The 22,176-nt window shown below is 39.8% G+C and overlaps 1 protein-coding gene across 9 annotated transcripts in view; it reads right to left on the bottom strand.

Annotated features, from left to right (window-relative positions):
* LOC132404711 (LIM and calponin homology domains-containing protein 1-like) overlaps positions 1 to 22,176 on the bottom strand; it is a 365,397-nt gene that overhangs the window by 90,668 nt on the left and 252,553 nt on the right. For 8 of the 9 annotated variants that reach the window (XM_059989090.1, XM_059989092.1, XM_059989096.1 and 5 more), the window contains exons 8-9: positions 19,093 to 19,345; positions 12,463 to 12,777 (exon numbers count right to left, since the gene is read on the bottom strand). In XM_059989090.1, coding sequence (XP_059845073.1) covers positions 12,463 to 12,777; positions 19,093 to 19,345 — 568 coding nt within the window. The remainder of the gene's footprint in view (positions 1 to 12,462; positions 12,778 to 19,092; positions 19,346 to 22,176) is intronic. The other variant, XM_059989099.1, reaches the window with a different exon arrangement.

The following is a 22,176-nucleotide window of genomic DNA, read 5'->3' as shown; positions in this document are numbered from 1 at the left end:
CTGGGTGCCTGAAGGATTAGAAACACCTGAAGGATTGGGGGAAAGAGAATCTACTTGTGAGCAATTCCCAGCTCAAAGCTTGAAGCTGCTCAGAGAACACATCCATTAAACCACTGCTGTTTTGAGAAGAGTTCCTCGATGGCATCGGAGACAGAAATCACGCTTTTGATGCACGCAGACCAGAGAAGCTGGGCCAAATTTCTGAAGTGGCATTGGCTAACCCAGAAATTACTGCAATCTGGGAGAACTGAGCTTCACGATTCCTTCTGCCTGGGTCTGACCCTACGATCTGGTGATGTCTGTGTTCATTTTGCATGTTCTCCTTGAGACTGTGTGTCTTTCCCCAAATGCTCTATTGTCTCCCCCACATCCCAAAGACTTGCTGGGTGATAGGTGCATGTGGGTGGGAAAGAGAGAGGGAGGGAGGGAGGGAGAGAGGGAGAGAGAGGGGGAGAGAGGGGAGAAGGAAAGAGGGAGAGAGGGGGAGAAGGAGAGGGAGAGAGGGGAGAGGGAGAGAGGGGAGGGGGAGAGAGAGAGGGGGAGAGATTATGCAATTGTTCTAAGAACTAGAATAAGTTCAATAGGCTGAATGGCCTTGTTCTGTGTCATAAGGAAATTACATTTTAATTATGTTTTACACACAGCACAAAGAAAATAAATGGCATTGTGTATGGAAATATCTGGGCCATTTACTGACTTCAGGAAGCAGCAGCCCACTGACAAAACTATTGCCCCAGAAAAGGAATAGGTTTTCCTTGAGAACTTTTTCTTGTACCAGATTGGCCGGCTATTTATGGTTAGAAGGCGAAAAGGAGAATAGAGAGTAGTAAGCTCTATATAGTTTACAGGTGACTTAAGGCACACCTCTCCATTTTCTGCTCTTGTCTTTGTGAAGCTCCGTCAGCTCCTCTTGAGGAATGTTTGATACTCGCCCAGAGTTCTCGATCCCTCTTTGTGCACGGTCTGGTTAAGAACTGATTGACCGCAACCTTGGGCTTGCACTGATTGAGCTGAGCTTTCCTCAAAGCAAAGTCATCTTTCTCAAGGTCTGGAAACTTCTGTTCCTCCTCCTCAGACTCAGAATCGTCCTGATAGCTCATCAGAAATGTATTCTCCCTGCGGAGGATGATATCGGGACTGCTTTGCCCTCTGCTTTCTTGCTGCTGTTTTTGTCTACCACAGAGGTAAAAGATGGTGAATGTTTGTCACCCAAAAGAATGAAAAACATTTTACAGCCAGGCAGAGAGAGTCCATGCTGTTAGCATCACTCATTTCTCAAGAAGCCGGCCATCAGTATTAATTAAAGATGTTTTTTCCCTTCAAGCCTTTTTCCACAAACAATACTCCATAACTTTAACTTTGCATTCATGCTCGAGTGCTTTCTGGCACTCTGCCACCACAAGGATGGTTTTCCAAGATGCTGCAGCATAGTGGTTGCTTCGAATACAGAGAACAATTTAGGAAGTGTATCATCAGCGATTTTCTGTCTTCTGCTTCCAATTGAACACCAGCAATTTTTATTTTATTTATCAAAAGTTGTTTACTGTCTGTGGGATGCCGCAAAATCTTGGAAAATTTTGCTCTCAAGTTTCTTTGGACCCTTCAACATTTGTTATGCAACTCACAGCTAAAACAAATTGTAAGGGTAATAACTGATGCAACCACCGATAACAGTTAGTGTCAATCAGTTAGAATTACACTAAGTACATACAGGAATTCACTTCCACACAACTGTTAATGAAATGCAGCCATCTGTCAGTGTGGCAAAGCACATGTTTTGTACTATACAAGTAGCACTTCAGTATTACTACAGGCTAAACCATAGACAAACAAGAGAAAACAAGCAGATGCTGAAAATCCGAGAAACACAGACAAAGTGCTGGAGGAACTCAGCAGGCCGGGCAGCGTCTATGGAAAGAAGTAAAGTTGACGCTTTGGGCCAAGACCCTTTAGCAAGGACGGGAATGCTAGGGAAACTCAGTCCTGCTGAAGAGTTTCGGCCCGAAACGACGACTGTACTCTTTTCCATTGATGCTGCCTGTCCTGCTGAGTTCCTCTGGCATTTAGTGTGTGAGGCTAAACCATAGGGCACATCGGTGAAAAAATGGACCTCCTCCTACAAAAAAACCGGCAGGAGATGGTGTGATACTTCATATGAATGCCTTGGGGGTGCATGGGCAATGAAATTATTACTTTACTATAATGTGGAAGGTGTGCAACTCATGTTGGTGTTTGAGGGGTAGGGGTGAGTTAGTGTGAATAGGTGGGATATCACTGTCTCTAAACATCACTTCAGCTTGAAATGGGTGGTACCCTGTGGGTGGAAACTGCAGAGATATTTCAGAAACAGGATTGAGAGAGATTGTAAGTCTTCAGATGTAATAATGAGTCAAGGCAGCGGATAGAGGAGGGAGATAGTTTTCACCACTGCAGCTATCTCCCTATTCCATCCACCTACCCCACCGTACCACCTACTCCTGGCTGCAAAAAGCTTTACTATTTGAGATTACCACAGTGGGAACGGAACCAGTGAGACATGCCTGCATTGTTAATGTTTTCACGAACCTCGGCAGAGTGCTAGGGTAATGTAATGCCCTGGTTACTGCTATTGTGTAAGATATTTTACTTTAGCAGTCTTCTGTAAAAGCAGTGTGTCCTGCTGGTAAGAGTGTTTTGGCTTCGGCTAAACACGAGGAGCTACATTGTCCAACTTAGGAATGTTGTGTCAGCCAGTTGTAACTCTCTGCCTGATGGAACATCAGAGAGTGGTGGGTGAGAGCAGATTTATGAAGGACAGTAGTCTGGTTTAGGGTCTTTTTGGTGGGAGCTGCGGGCTGGGGCACGAGGAAAGATGCCGCAGAATGGCGTTCAAAGGAAAGTCCCTGTTGCAAGAAGTGCTTCGTGCAGATGAATGGCTCCAAGAAGGTAAGAGTATTGGTCCTATGGTGTTTGAGAGAAATCTGGACTATGGTGGGTGCTTTCACGCAAACCGTGAATCCAGCAGGTGAGTAAAATGATACACCCCCAACTACTCCAGGATGAGCTCCAATGTTTCTGTGCACATTGTTAATCTTCCATAACTTGTTTGTAACCTACTGTTTGCAGCCTACAGAGAAGAAGTCATCACCCTGACACAGTGGTGTCAAGAAAACAACATCTCCCTCGTCGCAGAAAAAAAGGAGCTAGTTATGGACCACAGGAGGAATGGTGACAGGCTCACCCCTGTTGACATCAATGGATCTGAGCTTTAGAACAGCTTCAAGTTCCTCGGTATACACAACACTGAGGATCTCACGTGGTCTGTACATACCGGCTGTGTGGTGAAAAAAGCACAACAGCACCTCTTTCACCTCAGACGGTTGAAGAAGTTTGGCACGAGCCCCTCCACTCCGAGGAACTTTCTACAGGGGCACATTTGAGAGCATCCTGTCTGGCTGTACTTCCCTCAGTCGCAGGACTCTGCAGAGAGTGGTGTGGACCACCCAGCACATCTGTAGATGTGAATTTCCCACTATTCAGGACATTTACAAAAACAGGTGTGTAAAAAGGGCCTGAAGGATCATTGGGGACCTGAGTCATCCCAACCACAAACTGTTGCAGCTGCTACCATCTGGGAAAGGTACAGCAGCATAAAAGCCAGGATCAACAGGCTCCAGGACAGTTTCTTCCACCAGGCCATCAGACTGATTCATTCACGCTGACACCATTGTATTTCTAAACTATATTGACTGTTCTGTTGTATCTCTTACTGTACAAACTACTTATTACAAATTACCATAAATTGTACATTGCACTTTCAGATGGAAATGTATCATAAAGATTTTTAATCCTCACATATGTGAAGGATGTAAGAAATAAAGTCAATTCAATTCAATTCAATTCAAATTGAAAATCTGGTAAATATACTTTCTTTATAATTTTATACTGGAGTACCACCTATCATTTCTGGACTACAAATAACAGTATTTACATAGTTTTTGCTACAACCTATGTTTCTTAATTGGAACATTCTAACTTTCCTGTTTGGTTGAACCCCAGATCATACCAATCCGAGGCAAATAATGTTTATGAAAGGCCGCCTTCTCACCACTGAGTCATGTGGCTATTAGCCAAGTTAGCTAACGAGCCAGGTTTGTATGTTTAGAGGGTTACAATCAGAATACCTCAGTTCTCAGACTTCGAGTTCACTTGCTCACCTCATCATCTACAATCCACAAGACCATAAGACACAGGAGCAGAATTAGTCCATTCAGCCCATCAAGTATGCTCCACCATTCCATCATGGCTGATCCCAGATCCCACTCAACCTCATACACCTGGCTTCTCACCATATCTTTTGATGCCCTGACCAATCAGGAAACTATCAACTTCCGTTTTAAATATACCCACGGACTTGGCCTCCACTGCAGTCTGCGGCAGAGCATTCCACAGATTCACTACTCTCTGGCTAAAAAAATTCCTCTTTACCTCTGTTCTAAAATTTTGAGGTTGTGCCCTCTAGTTCTGGATACCCTCTTTCTTTCTTTTTCAATCTTTTTATTGATTTTCATATATACATAAAAAAACATAACATAATAATGAGTAAATTATGAGTACAATATACTTGAAATCACATTGATAATAAGATAACAATATCCTATTAAACATCAACAGAAGAAAATGCCTTAGTCAATCAAGTCCATATGATTATATATGAAAAAAAACAAAAATAACCATTAAAAGAGAAAAAAAAATTTGAAAATATGTGAAAAAAAGTATATATTAAAAAAAAATAAAACACTAAACTAAACTAACATGGGCAATAATAATAGTTTACAAGTATATGATAGTGTCAGCAAACTCCGGAACTCCATACCTGAACATGAATAAGCAGAAAGAAGGTCTGGAAAAGGCCAAATTAATTCATATGAAAATGTCGAATAAACGGTCTCCAAGTTTCTTCAAATTTAATTGATGAGTCAAAAATAGTGCTTCTAATTTTTTCCAGGCTCAGATAAGAAATAGTTTGAGAAAGCCATTGAAACGTGGTAGGAGGATTTACTTCTTTCCAGTTTTGTAATATAGACCTTCTGGCCATTAATGTTACAAAAGCAATCATTTGTCTAATTGAAGGGGAAAACTGATCACCATCTTCATTTGGTATGCCAAAAATTGCAGTAATAAAATGAAGTTGTAAATCTATATTCCAAATTGAGGAAATAGTAGTAAATATGTCCTTCCAGTAATTATGTAAAGTGGGACATGACCAAAACATATGGGTCAATGAGGCCACTTCTGAATGACATCTGTCACATTGAGGGTTAATATGAGAATAGAATCGAGCAAGTTTATCTTTAGACTTATGAGCTCTATGTACAATTTTAAATTGTATTAAGGCATGTTTAGCACATATAGAAGAAGAATTAACCATTTGCAAAATTTTTTCCCATTTATCTGTTGATATATTATATCGGTTCTTTTTCCCATTCTTGTTTAATTCTGACTGATATTTCTGGTTGTATCTTCATAATCATATTATAAATAAAAGCTACTAATCCCTTCTGACAAGGATTTAAGGTAAAAATCAAATCTGTAAAGTCCACCAAAGTTGAATTAGGAAAAGATGGTAAAACTTTATGTAAGAAATTTCTAATTTGTAAATATCTGAAAAAATTAGATTTAGGTAATTCAAATTTGTTGGAAAGTTGGTCAAATGACATCAAAGTATCATCAAAAAAAAGATCACGAAAACATTTTATACCTTTCCTTTTCCATATGTTAAAAGCTTGATCTGTCCAAGAGGGTTTAAAAAAGAAATTAAGTAAGATAGGGCTATCAAGAGCAAAGTTTTTCAAAGTAAAAAACTTACGAAATTGAAACCAAATTCGTAATGTATGTTTAATAACAGGATTAAATATTTGTTTATTAAATTTAACTAAATCAGCAGGAAGACAAGAACCAAGAACAGAGAATACAGAATATCCCTTTACCACATTGCATTCCAAATTTACCCACTGTGGGCACAGTGGTGAATCCAAATCTAGTTTCCAATACATTAAATTACGAATATTATTTGCCCAATAATAAAATCTAAAATTAGGTAAAGCTAAACCACCATCTTTTTTAGATTTTTGTAATTGCTTTTTGCTTAACCTAGGGTTTTTATTTTGCCACACAAATGAGGAAATTTTTGAATCAATGTTATCAAAAAAAGATTTAGAAATAAAAACTGGTAGGGCTTGAAATAAGTATAAAAATTTCGGTAAAATCATCATTTTAATAGCATTAATCCGACCAATTAATGATAAAAACAAAGGAGACCATCTTGTAGTAAGTTGATGAATTTGATGAAGCATAGGTAAAAAATTCAGTCTAAATAAATCTTTATATTTCTTGGTAATTTTTATACCTAAATAGGTAAAGTTATCAGTAACAACTTTAAATGGTATCCTATCACTCAATAAAGTTTGTGCATTTAAAGGAAATAATTCACTCTTATCTAAATTTAGTTTATAACCAGAAAAAGTACCAAATTGAACCAACAAGGATAAAATAGCAGGAATAGACCTATCAGGGTCAGAAATATATAACAGCAAATCATCAGCATAAAGTGATAATTTGTATAACTTCTCATTACGGGTAATACCAAAAATATTAGAAGATTCACGAATAGCAATAGCTAAAGGTTCTAATGCAATATTAAATAATAAAGGACTTAAGGGACAGCCTTGTCTCGTACCACGAGATAATTGAAAGAAAGAGGATCTATAGTTATTTGTAAGAACAGAAGCAACAGGTTTATGATATATTAATTTAATCCAGGATATAAAATTAGGACTAAAATTAAAATTTCTCAATGTATTAAATAAATATATCCATTCAACTCTATCAAAAGCTTTTTCAGCATCTAATGAAATAACACATTCTGGGATTGTGGATGGTGAAGTATGAATTATATTAATCAATTTTCTAACATTAAAAAAGGAATACCGATTCCTCATAAAACCAGTTTGATCTTCTGAAATAATCTGTGATAGTACTTTTTCTAATCTAATAGCTAAAATTTTTGTAAGAATCTTAGAATCTTAGAATCTTAGAATAGTGATATAGGGTGATAAGATGTACATAAAGTAGGATCTTTATCTTTTTTAAGAATTAGAGAGATATTAGCTTCATAAAAAGATTGAGGTAATCTCTTCTTAGCAAACGCATCATTAAAAATTTCACATAACCAAGGAGAGAGCAAAGAAGAAAAAGTTTTAAAAAATTCTACTGTATAACCATCAGGACCAGGAGCTTTCCCTGAATTCATTGATGAGATAGCCTCTCCTATTTCCACCATAGAGATAGGATCATCTAACAGGCTATGGTCTTCATCAGTCAGTTTAGGAATATTCAAATTGTTAAAAAAATTATCTATCATGGACTGGTCACCATCAAATTCTGATTGATATAGAGATTTATAAAAATCTTGAAAGGTATTATTAATTTCTTTATGATCAGTAGTTAAATTACCATCTTGTTTGCGAATTTTAATAATTTGTCGCTTAGTCGAGATAGCTTTTAATTGATTAGCTAACAGTTTACCAGTACTGTGAACATAGAATTGAGCCCTGGTCCTAATTAATTGATTTTCAATTGAAGAAGATAATAGTAAACTATGTTCCATTTGAAGCTCAACTCTCTTCTTATAAAGTTCTTTGGTAGGAGTCACAGAATAAATCTTATCAATTTCCTTGATTTTATCCACTAATAAAGCAATATCTAAATATCTTTGTTTTCTTTTACCAACAGAATATGAGATAATTTGTCCACGAATAAAAGCCTTAAAAGAGTCCCAAAGTATTCCTCTGTCGATTTCTTCAATACAGTTTGTTGAGAAAAACAAGTCAATTTGTTGTTTTATATAGGTGATAAATTCTGGGTCTTGAAGCAAACTGGATACCCTCACCATTGGAAATATCCTCTCCATATCCACTTTATCTAGTCCTTTCAACATTCAGTAGGTTTCAATGAAATCCCCCTGTATTCTTCTAAACTCCAGTGAGTCCAGGCCCAAAACTGTCAAACGCTCCTCACATGTTTACTTCTTGATTTCCAGAATCATCCTCGTGAACCTCCTCTAGACTCTCTCTAATGACAACGCATCCTTTCTGAGATACAGGGACCAAAACTGTTGACAATACTCCAAGTGTGGCCTGACTAGTGTCTTATAAAGCCTCAGCATTATCTCCCTGCTTTAATATTCTCTTCTCCTTGATATAAATGCCGTTTGCCTTCTTTACCACAGACTCAACCTGTAAATTAACCTTCTGGGAATCTTGCACGAGGACTCCTAAGTCCTTTTGCACCTCTGATGTTTGAATTTTCTCCCTATTTGCATAAGAGTCGGCACTATTGTTCCTTTTATCAAAATGCATCATCATACATTTCCCAACACTGTATTCCATCTGCCACTTTTTTGCCTATTCTTCCAATTTGTCTAAGTCCTGCTGCAATCGTACTTCTATGTACACATTCCTAATCCAATACTTATACTTTGATTGTTACCCACATTTCAAATCTTTGCAGGTCCCTAAGGTTGTATCTCTGAGCCCCTTTTCAAAACAATACCATCGCTGTTCCTTTCAGAAGAACATGCAGAACCTAAGATGCACGATGGAGGTAGAAGAAACTATGCTTCCCCCTTTCATAGACAGAAGAAGGAACCTGGTTGGGAGTGAATGCCTTTGTTGGAAATGTCAGGCTGGTTGCCTTTGAAGTTTACCCTCGTTATCCTTGCCTATCTGCATTGCATCTTATGAACGGCATTACAAACTGTTGCTACTTTCACCACTGGACAATGCAAGAAGAAAAGGCTAGTTTCCCAGTAGATGTGGTGATCATTTGGGATTGCCAACATGCTAACTTTATATGGTAGAAGTTGACATATGGCAAATCAATACCTGCATGTGCAGAATTAGGATCATAAGATGCCTCAATTGCCAGCTCCCAGGGGCAAAAAACATGTACTATCTCTGTCATAAGTGGTCAAGTAGAGATTCCAAAGCCCCAGCTACTGAAGAAAGTTAAGCAATTGATCAACAAATCCTAGGTGTGCACGGCGGCCTTTCAGCAAGTTTTGCTTTGTACCTCTAATGTCTCTTCCCCTGTCACACAAAGCACAGAAACCATTTGGTCCATTGTGGAGCTTGGCCAGCCACACAGACAGGACGGAGATGATCTCAGAACCCCTGCTGACACTTTAGGCAGGTTTCTGCCAAGCTATGCCTTAAGTCCTAGATCCTAAGACAGAATCACCAGAAAACTCATTTGTAATAGAAACAAACTGAAATAGCCCAGCTTCAGCACAAAGTTGTCCCCACATGCAAGTACCCATGTTAAATCTCAGGATATATACAACAAATTGCCTAGAAACATTAATTGGCCATTTAAAAATATTTAACTATGACTACCCTGTATGGAAAGGATAAGCCCTTTGAATAAGTCCCACTTTTTGAACGTTCAATTTACGACAACTCGCTGTTACGAAAGACTTACATGAGTACCTGTTTTCGCTAACCAAAGAGGATTTTCACTTTTATGAAAAAAAGACGCCCGCTTTATATGTGTGTTTACCTCAAGAAAGACTACAATGACCGTGAAGCCTTGTACGGGCAGTTGTTTACACGCCTATGTATGCGTGTACGTGCCAATTTTTTTTTCTCCAAATCGATTTTGGCTCATTGTCTTCCTGAGTTTGATAAGTGAAACTAGACCATACCTACAATATTTCTACTTTATATAAGGGTGTAAATTTATCATATCATTCCTACTTTTACTATATGTTAGGTTTTATGTGTTATTTGCTTTGATTTGGTAGGTTATTTTTTTGGGTCTGAGAATGCTCAAAAATTTTTCCCATATAAGTTAAGGGTAATTGCTTCTTCGCTTTACGACATTTCGGATTACAAGCTGTTTAATAGGAACACTCTACCTTCGGATTGTGGGGGAAGCCTGCAGTCTAGTTATTGACAAACATTTGTACTGTGATTTTATCACCAAAAAATCAGATGCAGAAATAGTTCAACATCAAAAAGGCCCCACAGGAAACAAAGCAGCCTTATTCAAATCTAACTTGAATAAACCCGATTTACATAGTTTAGTACATAATTATGGTGCAAACTGATCACGTGCATACTAATATCACTTTGCTACTACCACCTCCTGCACCCTAAAGGTGCCCATTGAATCCCTACAATACATGCCTAGCACCAGCAAATTTCAAGATTGTAAAGACATTCAACCTCCATCACTATAATTTTGTAAAACAGTTTTAGTTAATTTGCTTTTATAGATAATTGCACAGAGGATAACATACTGAATACTGTAGGTGCTGATAAAAAGATTAATGTCCCTATAGCTTGAATAAGGCTTGTCACGATACACAGGTTGACACTTCCAGGACAAAAAATTTAAGAATCTGTGTAAACATTTGGTTCCCCATTTTAAAGAAAGGATATTAAAGTGTTACATGCAATTCTGAGGTTTATTAGCTAATATTTGGTGTGAACAGGTTGTTTTATGAGGATCAGATAAGCTATGTATGTACCAGCGTAGATCAAAGAATGGTGGCTTCATTGAATTATACAAGATCATATAGGATCTTAACAAGGTGGTTACAAGAAAACTAGGTCACTTTTAAAATTAAAGGATGGGTCACAGACTACAGAGATGAAGTAATTTTTTTTTTAATTTCAGATTCTTAATACTTTTATTCAAAGGATAGTGGCATCAGAGGCTTTGATTATTTTAAGGCAGTTAAAGATACATGCTTGTTAAGCAAAAGGTTATAGTGAGTGGTCTGGATTGTGGAGCTAAGGCTGCAATCAGATTGTCCATGACCTTATTAAAAGGCAGAACATAAACATTAGTGATTCTGCAGATGCTGGAAATCTTAAATGCACAAAATTCTGGAGGAACTCAGCAAATCACGCAGCATCTATGGAGGAGAATAAACAATTGACGTAATGGTCTGAGATCCTTTATCAGTTCTGAAGCTTGTATCACCTACCAGCTTGGACTCCTCCTCCTCCCTCCACTACCTTATTCTGGCTTCTGCCCACTTCCTTTCTAGCCTATAACAGATATAGATGTTGCTACACCTGCAGAAATCTTTTAAAAATCAATACTTCTATCATCCTGATGAAGGGTCTTGGCCTGAAACATTGACTGTTTATTCCACTCCATAGGTGCTACCTGACTTGTTGAGTTCCTCCAGCATTTTGTGCGTGTTGCTTATTAAAAGGCGGACTGGGTTTGAAAGGCCAGGTGGCCAGATCTGGCTCCTAATTAGTACGTTCACACTACATATTGCTCTATGGCAATGGTTTCCAACCTTTGTTATGCTATGAACCAATACCATTAAGTACGGGGCCCATGAACCCCACGTTAGGAACTCCTGCTCTGTGGGATAGTTTCGGTACTTGTGATTCTGTGGAGAGTTATATAACTGTGAATGTCTGAGAAAACTATGGTCAGAATGTGGTCAACAGTATAACAAACATGAATGAAATCCCTACAGATGAAGCTCCGTCTAAGCATGAAGTTTACGGAGTTATTGTTTATGTACCTCAAATGAACATCCTCTGTTCATTTATGTGATAGTCCCTCACTCCTCCCTGTTTATTTTGTAATCATACTTATTTTTACTAAAGGCAGTTTTCTGAATTTTTATTGCCAAACCCTTTCATTCGAAGCATTCTTTAGGAATGTGAGCACATAAACTTCACTCCCTCATTAATTTCTATGACTAACATTTCCAATATTTGTCTTGGTGGCACAGATTGGGGCAGGGAGTGAGAACATACTCAAAAAGCCTACCATGTTCTAAACATGCCAAATGAAAATGTGCTATTAAAGTGTGTTTACTAATAGGTGACAGGGTTATGTTGCAATACGTGACGAAATTGTAAAAAATAATCAATCCTTCCATCAAACTATTAGTTGTCTAGTGATGGCATACAAAGATGAGTAAGCCTGCTCTCTAATTTTCGATGAGTACAACGCAGCATCTTCAGTACAGTCTATTGTGATTGAAGTATTCACACAGCATGTTATTGAAGAACTTCAATGCAGTCATGCAGAAAATATTACTTGATGTGTGTACCATGTCCAAAAATACAAAGCCAAAATGAGCATCAGCTAGTATACTGTAGTTGCACAAACACATCACTTATTCCTATTATACCATGTCCAGGTCAATGATTCAAAATCATTACCTTAAATTTTGTTTTGATTGTTAAAATATTTTAATTAAATATCTTCAAATTACATTGGATTGAGATTTTCTTTTGGCCAGCTTAATATTTATCAAAGCTCTAATTTAAAGCTTATGGTTTACAAAATTCACACAGACCACCATGGGATAATAAAGAAAACTAAGATAATGATATGTCATGCCATTACTTCACCTCCATGAGAGTTCTACGCCACACTGCTGACCTGCGGTATCTCTCAGATGCTGGCATGACTGTGATACCAGCTTTCTGAATTCTTTTCAACTTCTTCATTTCTTCTTCGTCTTTTCCCTCCCATCTTGCACCTTCTTTGGATGTTCTGTGCTCAGTGTCTGCCACTGGACAAGCTTGTAACTGGTTTTCGAGGCCACCAGCATCCTCGGCTGGAGCAAGTTCAGACTTTTCAGCTGGCTTGGAATCATTAATCACTTGAGTTTTGGTAACTGTAGATGATGGCTCAGCAAAATCTTCACCCTGAGAGGATTCTTCACTGTGTTCTTCTTCAATAGGCTCAGGGTGACTAAGATTGTTGAGTTATACAAGATACAGTATATTAAGGCCAAAAATGTAATAGACCCTAAACACTTAATTTATATTATAAGTTACAGGTCATCACAAACCATTTACATTGGAAACTTTTATTTATTGATGTCATTTGAGATCATGACCTGCCACCCCAAGATCTGCAACCACAGGGATGATCTCTTATACTGTTGTGATAGAAGCCAACTGAAGCCAACTCTGCTGTTAAAAAATAAAATCAAATCTTTAGAAAGAGGTGGCATAGCATTGAAAGATGTAGGATCCCTGTGGGTTGAGTTAAGAAACTGCAAGTTAGGAGGTCTGTATATAACTCCCATCAGAAGACCCTGATGGAAGGTATATACAGACCTCCTAACAGTAGCCAGAATGTGGTCTACAAATTACTGTGGGAGATAGAAAAAGAATGTCAAAAAAGATAACGTTATATTAGTCAAGAGGGATTTCAACATGCAGACTGATTGGGTAAATCAAGTGAATGCTGGATCCCTAGAGAAAAAAAATTGTGGACTCTGAATTGCACTGTGAAGTAGCTTGTGATTGAACTATGCCGGTTTCAGTGTTTTGTAATGAGGTAAAGGTCCATTTAGGAAAAAGTGATCAAAATGTGATAGAATTCACCAGACAATTTGGAAAAGAGAAGCTAAAGTCAGATGTGCCAGTATTATAGTGGAGAAATGGAATGACGGAAGCATGAGAGAGGAGCTGGCTAAAGTTGATTGGAAAGGACACTAGCAGGAATGACAGCAGAAAAGCAATGGCTAGAGTTTCTGGGAGCAATTTGGAAGGAACAGGATAGATACATCCCAAAGAAGAGGAAACATTCTAAAGGAAGGATTATGCAACCATGGCTGACAAGGGAATTCAAAGCCAACATAAAAGCATAACAGAGGGCATATAACAGAACAAAAATTAGTAGGAAGTTAGAAGATTGAGAAATTTTTAAAAACCAACAGAAGGCAACTTTAAAAAAACATGGGGGGGGGAGATTAAATATGAAGGTAAGCTAGTCAATAATATCAACATGATACCAGAAATTTTTTTCAGATATATAAAGAATAAAAGGACAGTGAGACAAGATATTGGGCCACTGGAAATGACACCAGAGAGATAGAAAAGGGGACAAGGAAATAGCAGATGAACAGATTAAGTATTTTGCATCAGCCTTCACTGTGGAAGACACTAGAAGTATGCCGGATGTTTGACAGTGTCAAGGGGCAGATGGGCGTGCAGTTTCTATCACTAGGGAGAAGGTGCTTGGGAAGGTCAAAGGTCTTAAGGTAGTTATGTCACCTGGACCAGATGGGCTACACACCAGGTTTCTGAAAGAGATAGCTGAAGAAATTGTGGAGCCACTACAGTAGTAATGATCTTTTAAGAATCAACAGATTCTGGCATAGTGCCAGAGGACTAGAAAATTGCAAATGTCACTGCATTCTTTAAAATGGGTGGGAGCCTGAACTCAGTAGATGGGGAAGATGTTGGAGTCGATTGTTAAGGATGTGGTTTCAGGGCATATGGAGGCACATGATAAAATAGGCCAAAGTCAGCATGGGATAATCTTGCCTGATTAATCTGTTAGAATTCCCTGGAGAATTTAACACTTTTCAACATAATTGTATAAGGGCTAAGAGCATTGTAAAAACAAGCCTGAAGGCTTTGTGTGTCAATGCGAGGAGCATTCGTAACAAGTTGGATGAATTGAATGTGCAGATAGTTATTAATGAATATGATATAGTTGGGATCACAGAGACATGGCTCCAGGGTGACCAAGGATGGGAGCTCAACATCCAGGGATATTCAATATTCAGGAGAGATAGACAGGAAAGCAAAGTAGGTGGGGTAGCATTGCTGTTTAGAGAGGAGATTAATGCAATAGAAAGGAAGGACATTAGCTTGGAGGATGTGGAGTCGATATGGGTGGAGCTGCATAACACTAAGGGGCAGAAAACGCTGGTGGGAGCTCTGTACAGGCCACCTAACAGTAGTAGTGAGGTTGGGGATGGCACTAAACAGGAAATTAGAAACGCGTACAATAAAGGAACAGTAGTTATAATGGGTGACTTCAATCTACATATAGATTGGGTGAACCAAATTGGTAAGGGTGCTGAGGAAGAGGATTTCTTGGAATGTATGTGGGATGGTTTTCTGAACCAACATGTCGAGGAACCAACTAGAGAGCAGGCCATTCTAGATTGGGTATTGAGCAATGAGGAAGGGTTAGTTAGCAATCTTGTCGTGCGAGGCCCCTTGGGTAAGAGTGACCATAATATGGTGGAATTCTTCATTAAGATGGAGAGTGACATAGTTAATTCAGAAACAAAGGTTCTGAACTTAAAGAAGGGTAACTTTGAAGGTATGAGACCTGAATTAGCTAAGATAGACTGGCAAATGATACTTAAAGGGTTGACGGTGGATATGCAATGGCAAACATTTAAAGATCGCATGGATGAACTACAACAATTGTTCATCCCAGTTTGGCAAAAGAATAAACCAGGGAAGGTAGTGCACCCGTGGCTGACAGGGGAAATTAGGGATAGTATCAAGTCCAAAGAAGAAACATATAAATTAGCAAAAAAAAAGTGGGACACCTGAGGACTGGGAGAAATTCAGAGACCAGCAGAGGAGGACAAAGGACTTAATTAGGAAAGGGAAAAAAGATTATGAGAGAAAGCTGGCAGGGAACATAAAAACTGACTGTAAAAGCTTTTATAGATACGTGAAAAGAAAAAGATTGGTCAAGACAAATGTAGGTCCTTTACAGTCAGAAACAGGTGAATTGATTATAGGGAACAAAGACATGGCAGACCAATTGAATAATTACTTTGGTTCTGTCTTCACTAAGGAGGGCATAAATAATCTTCCGGAAATAGTAAGGGACCGAGGGTCTAGTGAGATGGAGGAACTGAGGGAAATACATGTTAGTAGGAAAGTGGTGTTAGGTAAATTGAAGGGATTAAAGGCAGATAAATCCCCAGGGCCAGATGGTCTGCATCCCAGAGTGCTTAAGGAAGTAGCCCAAGAAATAGTGGATGCATTAGTGATAATTTTTCAAAACTCCTTAGATTCTGGATTAGTTCCTGAGGATTGGAGGGTGGCTAATGTAACCCCACTTTTTAAAAAAGGAGGGAGAGAGAAACCAGGGAACTATAGACCGGTTAGTCTGACATCGGTGGTGAGGAAAATACTATAGTTGGTTATCAAAGATGTGATAACAGCACATTTGGAAAGAGGTGAAATCATTGGACAAATTCAGCATGGATTTGTGAAAGGAAAATCATGTCTGACAAGTTTTATAGAATTTTTTGAAGATGTAACTAGTAGAGTGGATGGGGAGAGCCAGTGGATGTGGTATATTTAGATTTTCAAAAGGCTTTTGACAAGGTCCCACACAGGAGATTAGTGTGCAAACTTAAAGCACACGGTATTGGGCATATGGTATTGATGTGGATAGAGAATTGGTTGGCAGACAGGAAGCAAAGAGTGGGAGTAAACAGGACCTTTTCAGAATGGCAGGCAGTGACTAGTGGGGTACCGCAAGGCTCAGTGCTGGGACCCCAGTTGTTTACAATATATATTAATGATTTAGATGAGGGAATTAAATGCAGCATCTCCTAGTTTGCGGATGACAGGAAGCTGGGTGGCAGTGTTAGCTGTGAGGAGGATGCTAAGAGGATGCAGGGTGACTTGGATAGGTTAGGTGAGTGGGCAAATTCATGGCAGATGCAATTTAATGTGGATAAATGTGAGGTTATCCACTTTGGTTGCAAGAACAGGAAAACAGGTTATTATCTGAACAGTGGCCGATTAGGAAAAGGGGAGATGCAACGAGACCTGGGTGTCATTGTACACCAGTCATTGAAGGTGGGCATGTAGGTACAGCAGGCGGTGAAAAAGGCAAATGGTATGTTGGCATTCATTGCAAAAGGATTTGAGTACAAGAGCAGGGAGGTTCTACTGCAGTTGTACAAGGCCTTGGTGAGACTGCACCTAGAATATTGTGTGCAGTTCTGGTCCCCTAATCTGCGGAAAGACATTCTTGTCATAGAGGAAGTACAGAGAAGGTTCACCAGATTGATTCCTAGGATGGCAGGACTTTCATATGAAGAAAGACTGGATCGACTAGGCTATTACTCACTGGAATTTAGAAGACTGAGGGGGGATCTTATTGAAACGCATAAAATTCTAAAGGGATTGGACAGGCTAGAAACAGGAAGATTGTTTCCGATGTTGGGGAAGTCCAGAACGAGGGGTCACAGTTTAAGGATAAAGGGGAAGCCTTTTAGGACCGAGATGAGGAAAAACTTCTTCACACAGAGAGTGGTGAATCTGTGGAATTCTCTGCCACAAGAAACAGTTGAGGGCAGTTCATTGGCTGTATTTAAGAGGAAGTTAGATATGGTCCTTGTGGCTAAAGGGATCAGGGGGTATGGAGAGAAAGCAGGTACAGGGTTCTGATTCGGATGATCAGCCATGATCATATTGAATGGCGGTGCAGGCTCGAAGGGCTGAATGGCCTACTCCTGCACCTCTTTTCTATGTTTCTATGTTTAACAAGCAAAGATAGACAATGAAGAATCGTTGGATGTTGTTTACTTGGATTTTCAGATGGCCTTGACAAAGTGTTGCACATGAGGCTGCTAACAAGATAACAGCGCAGGGTATTACAGCAAAGATACTGGAATGGTGAGAGCACTGGCTAATCGGCAGGAGGCAAAGAATGAGAATCAAGAGTCCTTTTTGTATTGGCTGCCAGTGACTAGTGGTGTTCCACAGGGCCAGTGTTGGAACCACTTCTTTTTACATTGTATGTCAATGATTTGGATGATGAACTTGATGGCTTTGTGGCTGACATAAAGATAGGTGGAGGGGCAGATAGTGTTGAGGAAGCAGAGAGGCTGCAAAAGAACAGACATTTTAGGAGAATGGTCAAAGAGGTGGCAGATGGAACATAGTGTTGGGAAGTGTATGGTCATGCAATTTGATAGAAAGAATAAAAGCACAGGCTATTTAAATGGAAAAAATTCAAAAATCTGAGGCGCAAAGGGATTTGGGAGCCCTTGTGTAGAGTTCCCTAAAGGTTAATGCAATATTAGCATTCATTTCAATAGGACTAGAATATAAAAGCAGGGATGTAATATGCGGCTGAATAAGGCACTGGTGAGGCCTCACTTGGAATATTCTGAGCAGTTTTAGGCCCCTTATTGAAGAAAGGAAGTGCTGACACTGAAGAGGGTTCAGAGACGGCTGTATAAGGCACTGGTGAGGATGATTCTGGAAATAAAGGGTTATCATATAAGCAGCAATTGAAGGCTCTGGGCCTGTACTCACCAGAATGAGAGGGATTTCAACTTCTCAAATGTTGAAAGGACTAGATAGACTGGATGTGAAATGGATGTTTCCTTTAGTGGGGGAGTCTAAGACCAGAGGGCACAGCCTCAAAATAGGAGGACATCATTTAGAACACAGACGAGGAGGAATTTCTTTAACCAGAGGATGGTGAATCTGTGGAATTCATTGTCACAGTTGGCTGTGGAGGTGAGGTCATTCAGTGAATTTAAGGCAGAGGATGATAGGTTCCTGATTAGTCAAGGGATGAAAGATTACAGGGAGAAGGTAGGAGAATGGGGTTGAGAGGGAAATGGATCAGCCATGATGAAATAACGAAGCAGACTCGATAGGCCAAATGACCTAATTCTGCTTCTGTGTTTAATGGGTTTAAGTCTAGCCAGAGCAGAAATTCTAAAATGCTACATCATGCAACACAAATTTAGAACTTTTAATTTAAAGGCAGATCTCTTTCACCAAATCTGAATAAATATTACAAACATTTCTTTGAAGAACAACAGACCATGATGATTTGCTGTTATTTGGGAACTTTACTCAAACAAGCTGGGCAAGGCTGAGTACATCCAAATCTGTAACAATAAAATTTACTTGGCGGACCTACTTTAACCTTATCACAATTCAACAATTTCCAAGTCCAAATCCACTGATTTCATGCCTTGCAGTTCAGAATTCATGAAGGTGGCAATGAACCATTTTCAATGGGGGGAGAACATATAAATGTTTTCCCCTCAGTCACTAGAATAAACTGCTAGGAACAGTGAAGTGACACAACGTAAGAAGAGCATTTCGCGAACTAAGCACATCAGCTTGCAATCACTCAAAATATCTACTAGCATAATGGAATCATATTAACACAGCAGCATCAATAAACATCTGAGGGGATTTACTGAATGTTACTTAATATCTGTAGTTCGCACAACATAACCCAATGATGTCAATTACCTACCTGAAAGGGCGTTCTGACCCTACAGGTGAAGTAGTGTTGCTCCAACTCTTCCGATAGTTCTCTGCTCGCTCTGCCTGCTTTTTTCGGAGGGGTGCAGGCATATAAGCTGTATGATTGTGCTTGTTGGGTAGGTATTGGTTAAAGGGCAAGGAAATTTTAGGTTCATTATAGGAAGACCGTCTGACAGACATGTCGTCTCGTTTTACGTCAGGTGTCTTCTGTGTCACATCTGATTCTGAATCACTGCCACGACCTTTGGAGGACCGAAAAAAAAGGCATCAGTAATTGACCCATCACTTCACCGTGACACATTTCAGCAATACTGAAGTGAAATTAGAAACCACTGGAACCGAAAAGGTAATCTGCCTCCTTTCAGACTATAACTGCTCAAGTTTGATGATTGATACAATTTGTTTCCCATTCACATTCCATCAATTAAATACTGAACTTACTGAAAGCTTTCCTCTTTATTTCTGGCTTGCCAAGAAGCGGCAAAGATGGTAATCATAACATCAATAATAAGGGCTAACTAAATATATTCATCTGGTTTTTATTTTACTTTTACCCCATTTGTAGGAAATTTCCTGGTCTTCTTCAAACAAGTGGACTTAATTACCTGCTTGAAACCACAGTATGGGAGGGAAGACATACTCAGAAACTCAGTTCCTCGTACCCCACAATGCAGCATATTGTATCACTGGCCCTTGAGCAAGATGCCAGATAATGCATTGTTTCTTAAAGATAAGTTATGTACTTCTGGAGCCACAGATGCATTCCATAGTTTTCCAATGCTCAGAATGTGCAGGGATTTATCAGGACTGCAAAATATAAGTCATGAAGATTGTTTCTGCTTGTTTTCTTATCCCCCATTTGGTCAGTGAAAGATGGTAGTTGATTTAATGCCAAATTATAAAATGTAAACAGCCCATGCACACTGAAGGAACTATTTTCCAAATCAAGACCCAACTAATTAGGTAGCACAGTACAGCAAAAGGAGTTGCCTCAACATTTTGAAGATAGGGTATTGTGGAAGTCTTGAGTTAATTGTCTGAAAGAGTAGAAAAGTTGAAAGTGCTCATTATATTTAAAAATTACTTGGATATTCCACTATAACTTCTCTGAAATCACAGAAACTTTGGGACAAAGTAACTCAGTCCATTGTGCTTGGCTGGTTAAGCCATTCCTCCAAAGCACTGTCGTTATGGCACTTCACAGGTAAAGGGATGGTCATTGCTTTGGCTTGATACCCTGCATCGGGACCGAGAACGTAGAAGGAAGGTGGCGAATACGTAGAAATGAGAGGGAGAGGGAAGGCAGGCATGAGAGCAATGGGTAGAATCAGCTAAGCTGGGGGTTGGGACAGAGGAAGAACATGGAATGATGGACCGAAAGTGCCAAGTGGGGAAGGGGAAGACGGATTAGGTGATAGCAGGAACCTGATGTAGGAGGTTTGATGGGCAGTTGGAACCAGGTGGGGGAGGGGACAGAAAACAGGAATCAAGGAATAAATCCCGTTAAGTAGGTGGATGATAGATGAAACCAGGTGGAGGAGGTGATGCCGAGGTAACTTGTGTGGGGAGTGATGGAAAAGGTGGACCAGTGAGAGTGGGAAAAGAACCCCGGGGAAGCAATTACCAGAAATTGGAATATTCACTGTTAGGTTGTCTGCTACCCAATGGGATGAGAGGTGATATTCTACTGGTCTCTGTTTGCCCTCAAGGCAGTAGTGGAGAAGGCCTAGGACAGACAAATCAGTGTAGGAATGGGATGGGGAGTTTAAATAACATGCAAAAGGAAGTTCAGAATGGCCTTTCCTACAAATCTCACGTGCTCTGCAAAATGGTTGCCTAGTCTACACTTGGTCTTGCCAATGTAAAGGAGGCTTCATTGCGAGGACTGAATGTAATAGACCAGGCAGGAGGAGGTGAATGTGAAGTTCTGCCTCACCTGAGGAAAGCTGTTTAGGTCCCTGGATAGTGGTGAGGAAAGAGCTGTAGAGAAAGTGTTTAGCACCTTCTGCTATTCTACAGGTAGCTGGGAAAGGACGAGTAGATCAGGAAGTCACAGAGACTGGTCCCTATGGAAAACAGAAAGGTGGCGAGGGAAAGATGTGAGTCATGATGGGATCCTGTTGGAGCTGGTGGAGTGGAAAAGGATAGTATGTTGGATGCAAAGACCAATGGGGTAAAGGGGGAAGACCAAGAGAACTCCATCTCTGTCTGTTGGGGGAGAAGTGGGGTGGCTGACCCAAAACCACTCTTTCAAGCTGCAGAGCTTGAGATTGCAGGAGCCATTGCTTGTGGTGAATAAAAAAGTTTTAAAAAGTGAGTGGGTCCTATCAGGACTTTCTGTGGAGCTTGAGATCATTTGGGTTATTAGCACTTGGCAAGGGCCAATGAAAAGAACTTGAGAGTTAGCAGAATAGCCATGGTGGGAATGGCCATAGTGTGAGTGGGAATTGAGGCTTTTAGTAAGAAGAGGTGGAGGCTAGAATAGGTTTATTACCATGTTTATTACCATGTTTTCTCTATCAGCGCCTAGCTTGAGTAGTGAGAAAGGATCCTAAGCAAGTGGGGTGCTCCTCTTGCACGACACGAGAGATCTGGGAGTCCTCTAGTGTCCCTGATTGCTACATCTGTGAGAAGTGCCTCTGGGAGCAGCTGGAGCTGGATGACCTGTAGATCATTTGGGAGAATGAGGTGTTCATAGTTAGGATCTACAGGGAGGCAGTCATTTCTTAGTTGTATGAGGCTGGTAGTTGAATGACTGTTAGGAAAGAGAAAAGAAATAGGAAAAAAGTATAGGGTACCCCTCTGGCTGCTCCCCTCAACTGCAAGCATACTGCTTTGAATACTGGTTGGGGGAAATGTGCTGCAAATATCACAACAGGGGAAAGTGACAACAGCTAGGTCTTGCTCAGAAGGGCAAGGGGAGAAGAGCAATGCTCAAAGGGGTTTCAATTGTCAGGGGAACAGACGGGAGATATTATGGATGTGCAAGAGACTCCCAGATGGTACCAGGTACTAGGGTCATGGATCCACAGGACTGAACAGGGATAGTAGAGGAAACAAGCATCTGGAATCA

The sequence above is a fragment of the Hypanus sabinus genome, chromosome 14, assembly GCF_030144855.1.
Source record: "Hypanus sabinus isolate sHypSab1 chromosome 14, sHypSab1.hap1, whole genome shotgun sequence".
NCBI lineage: Eukaryota > Metazoa > Chordata > Chondrichthyes > Myliobatiformes > Dasyatidae > Hypanus > Hypanus sabinus.
This window is presented reverse-complemented; position numbering and strand designations above follow the sequence as displayed.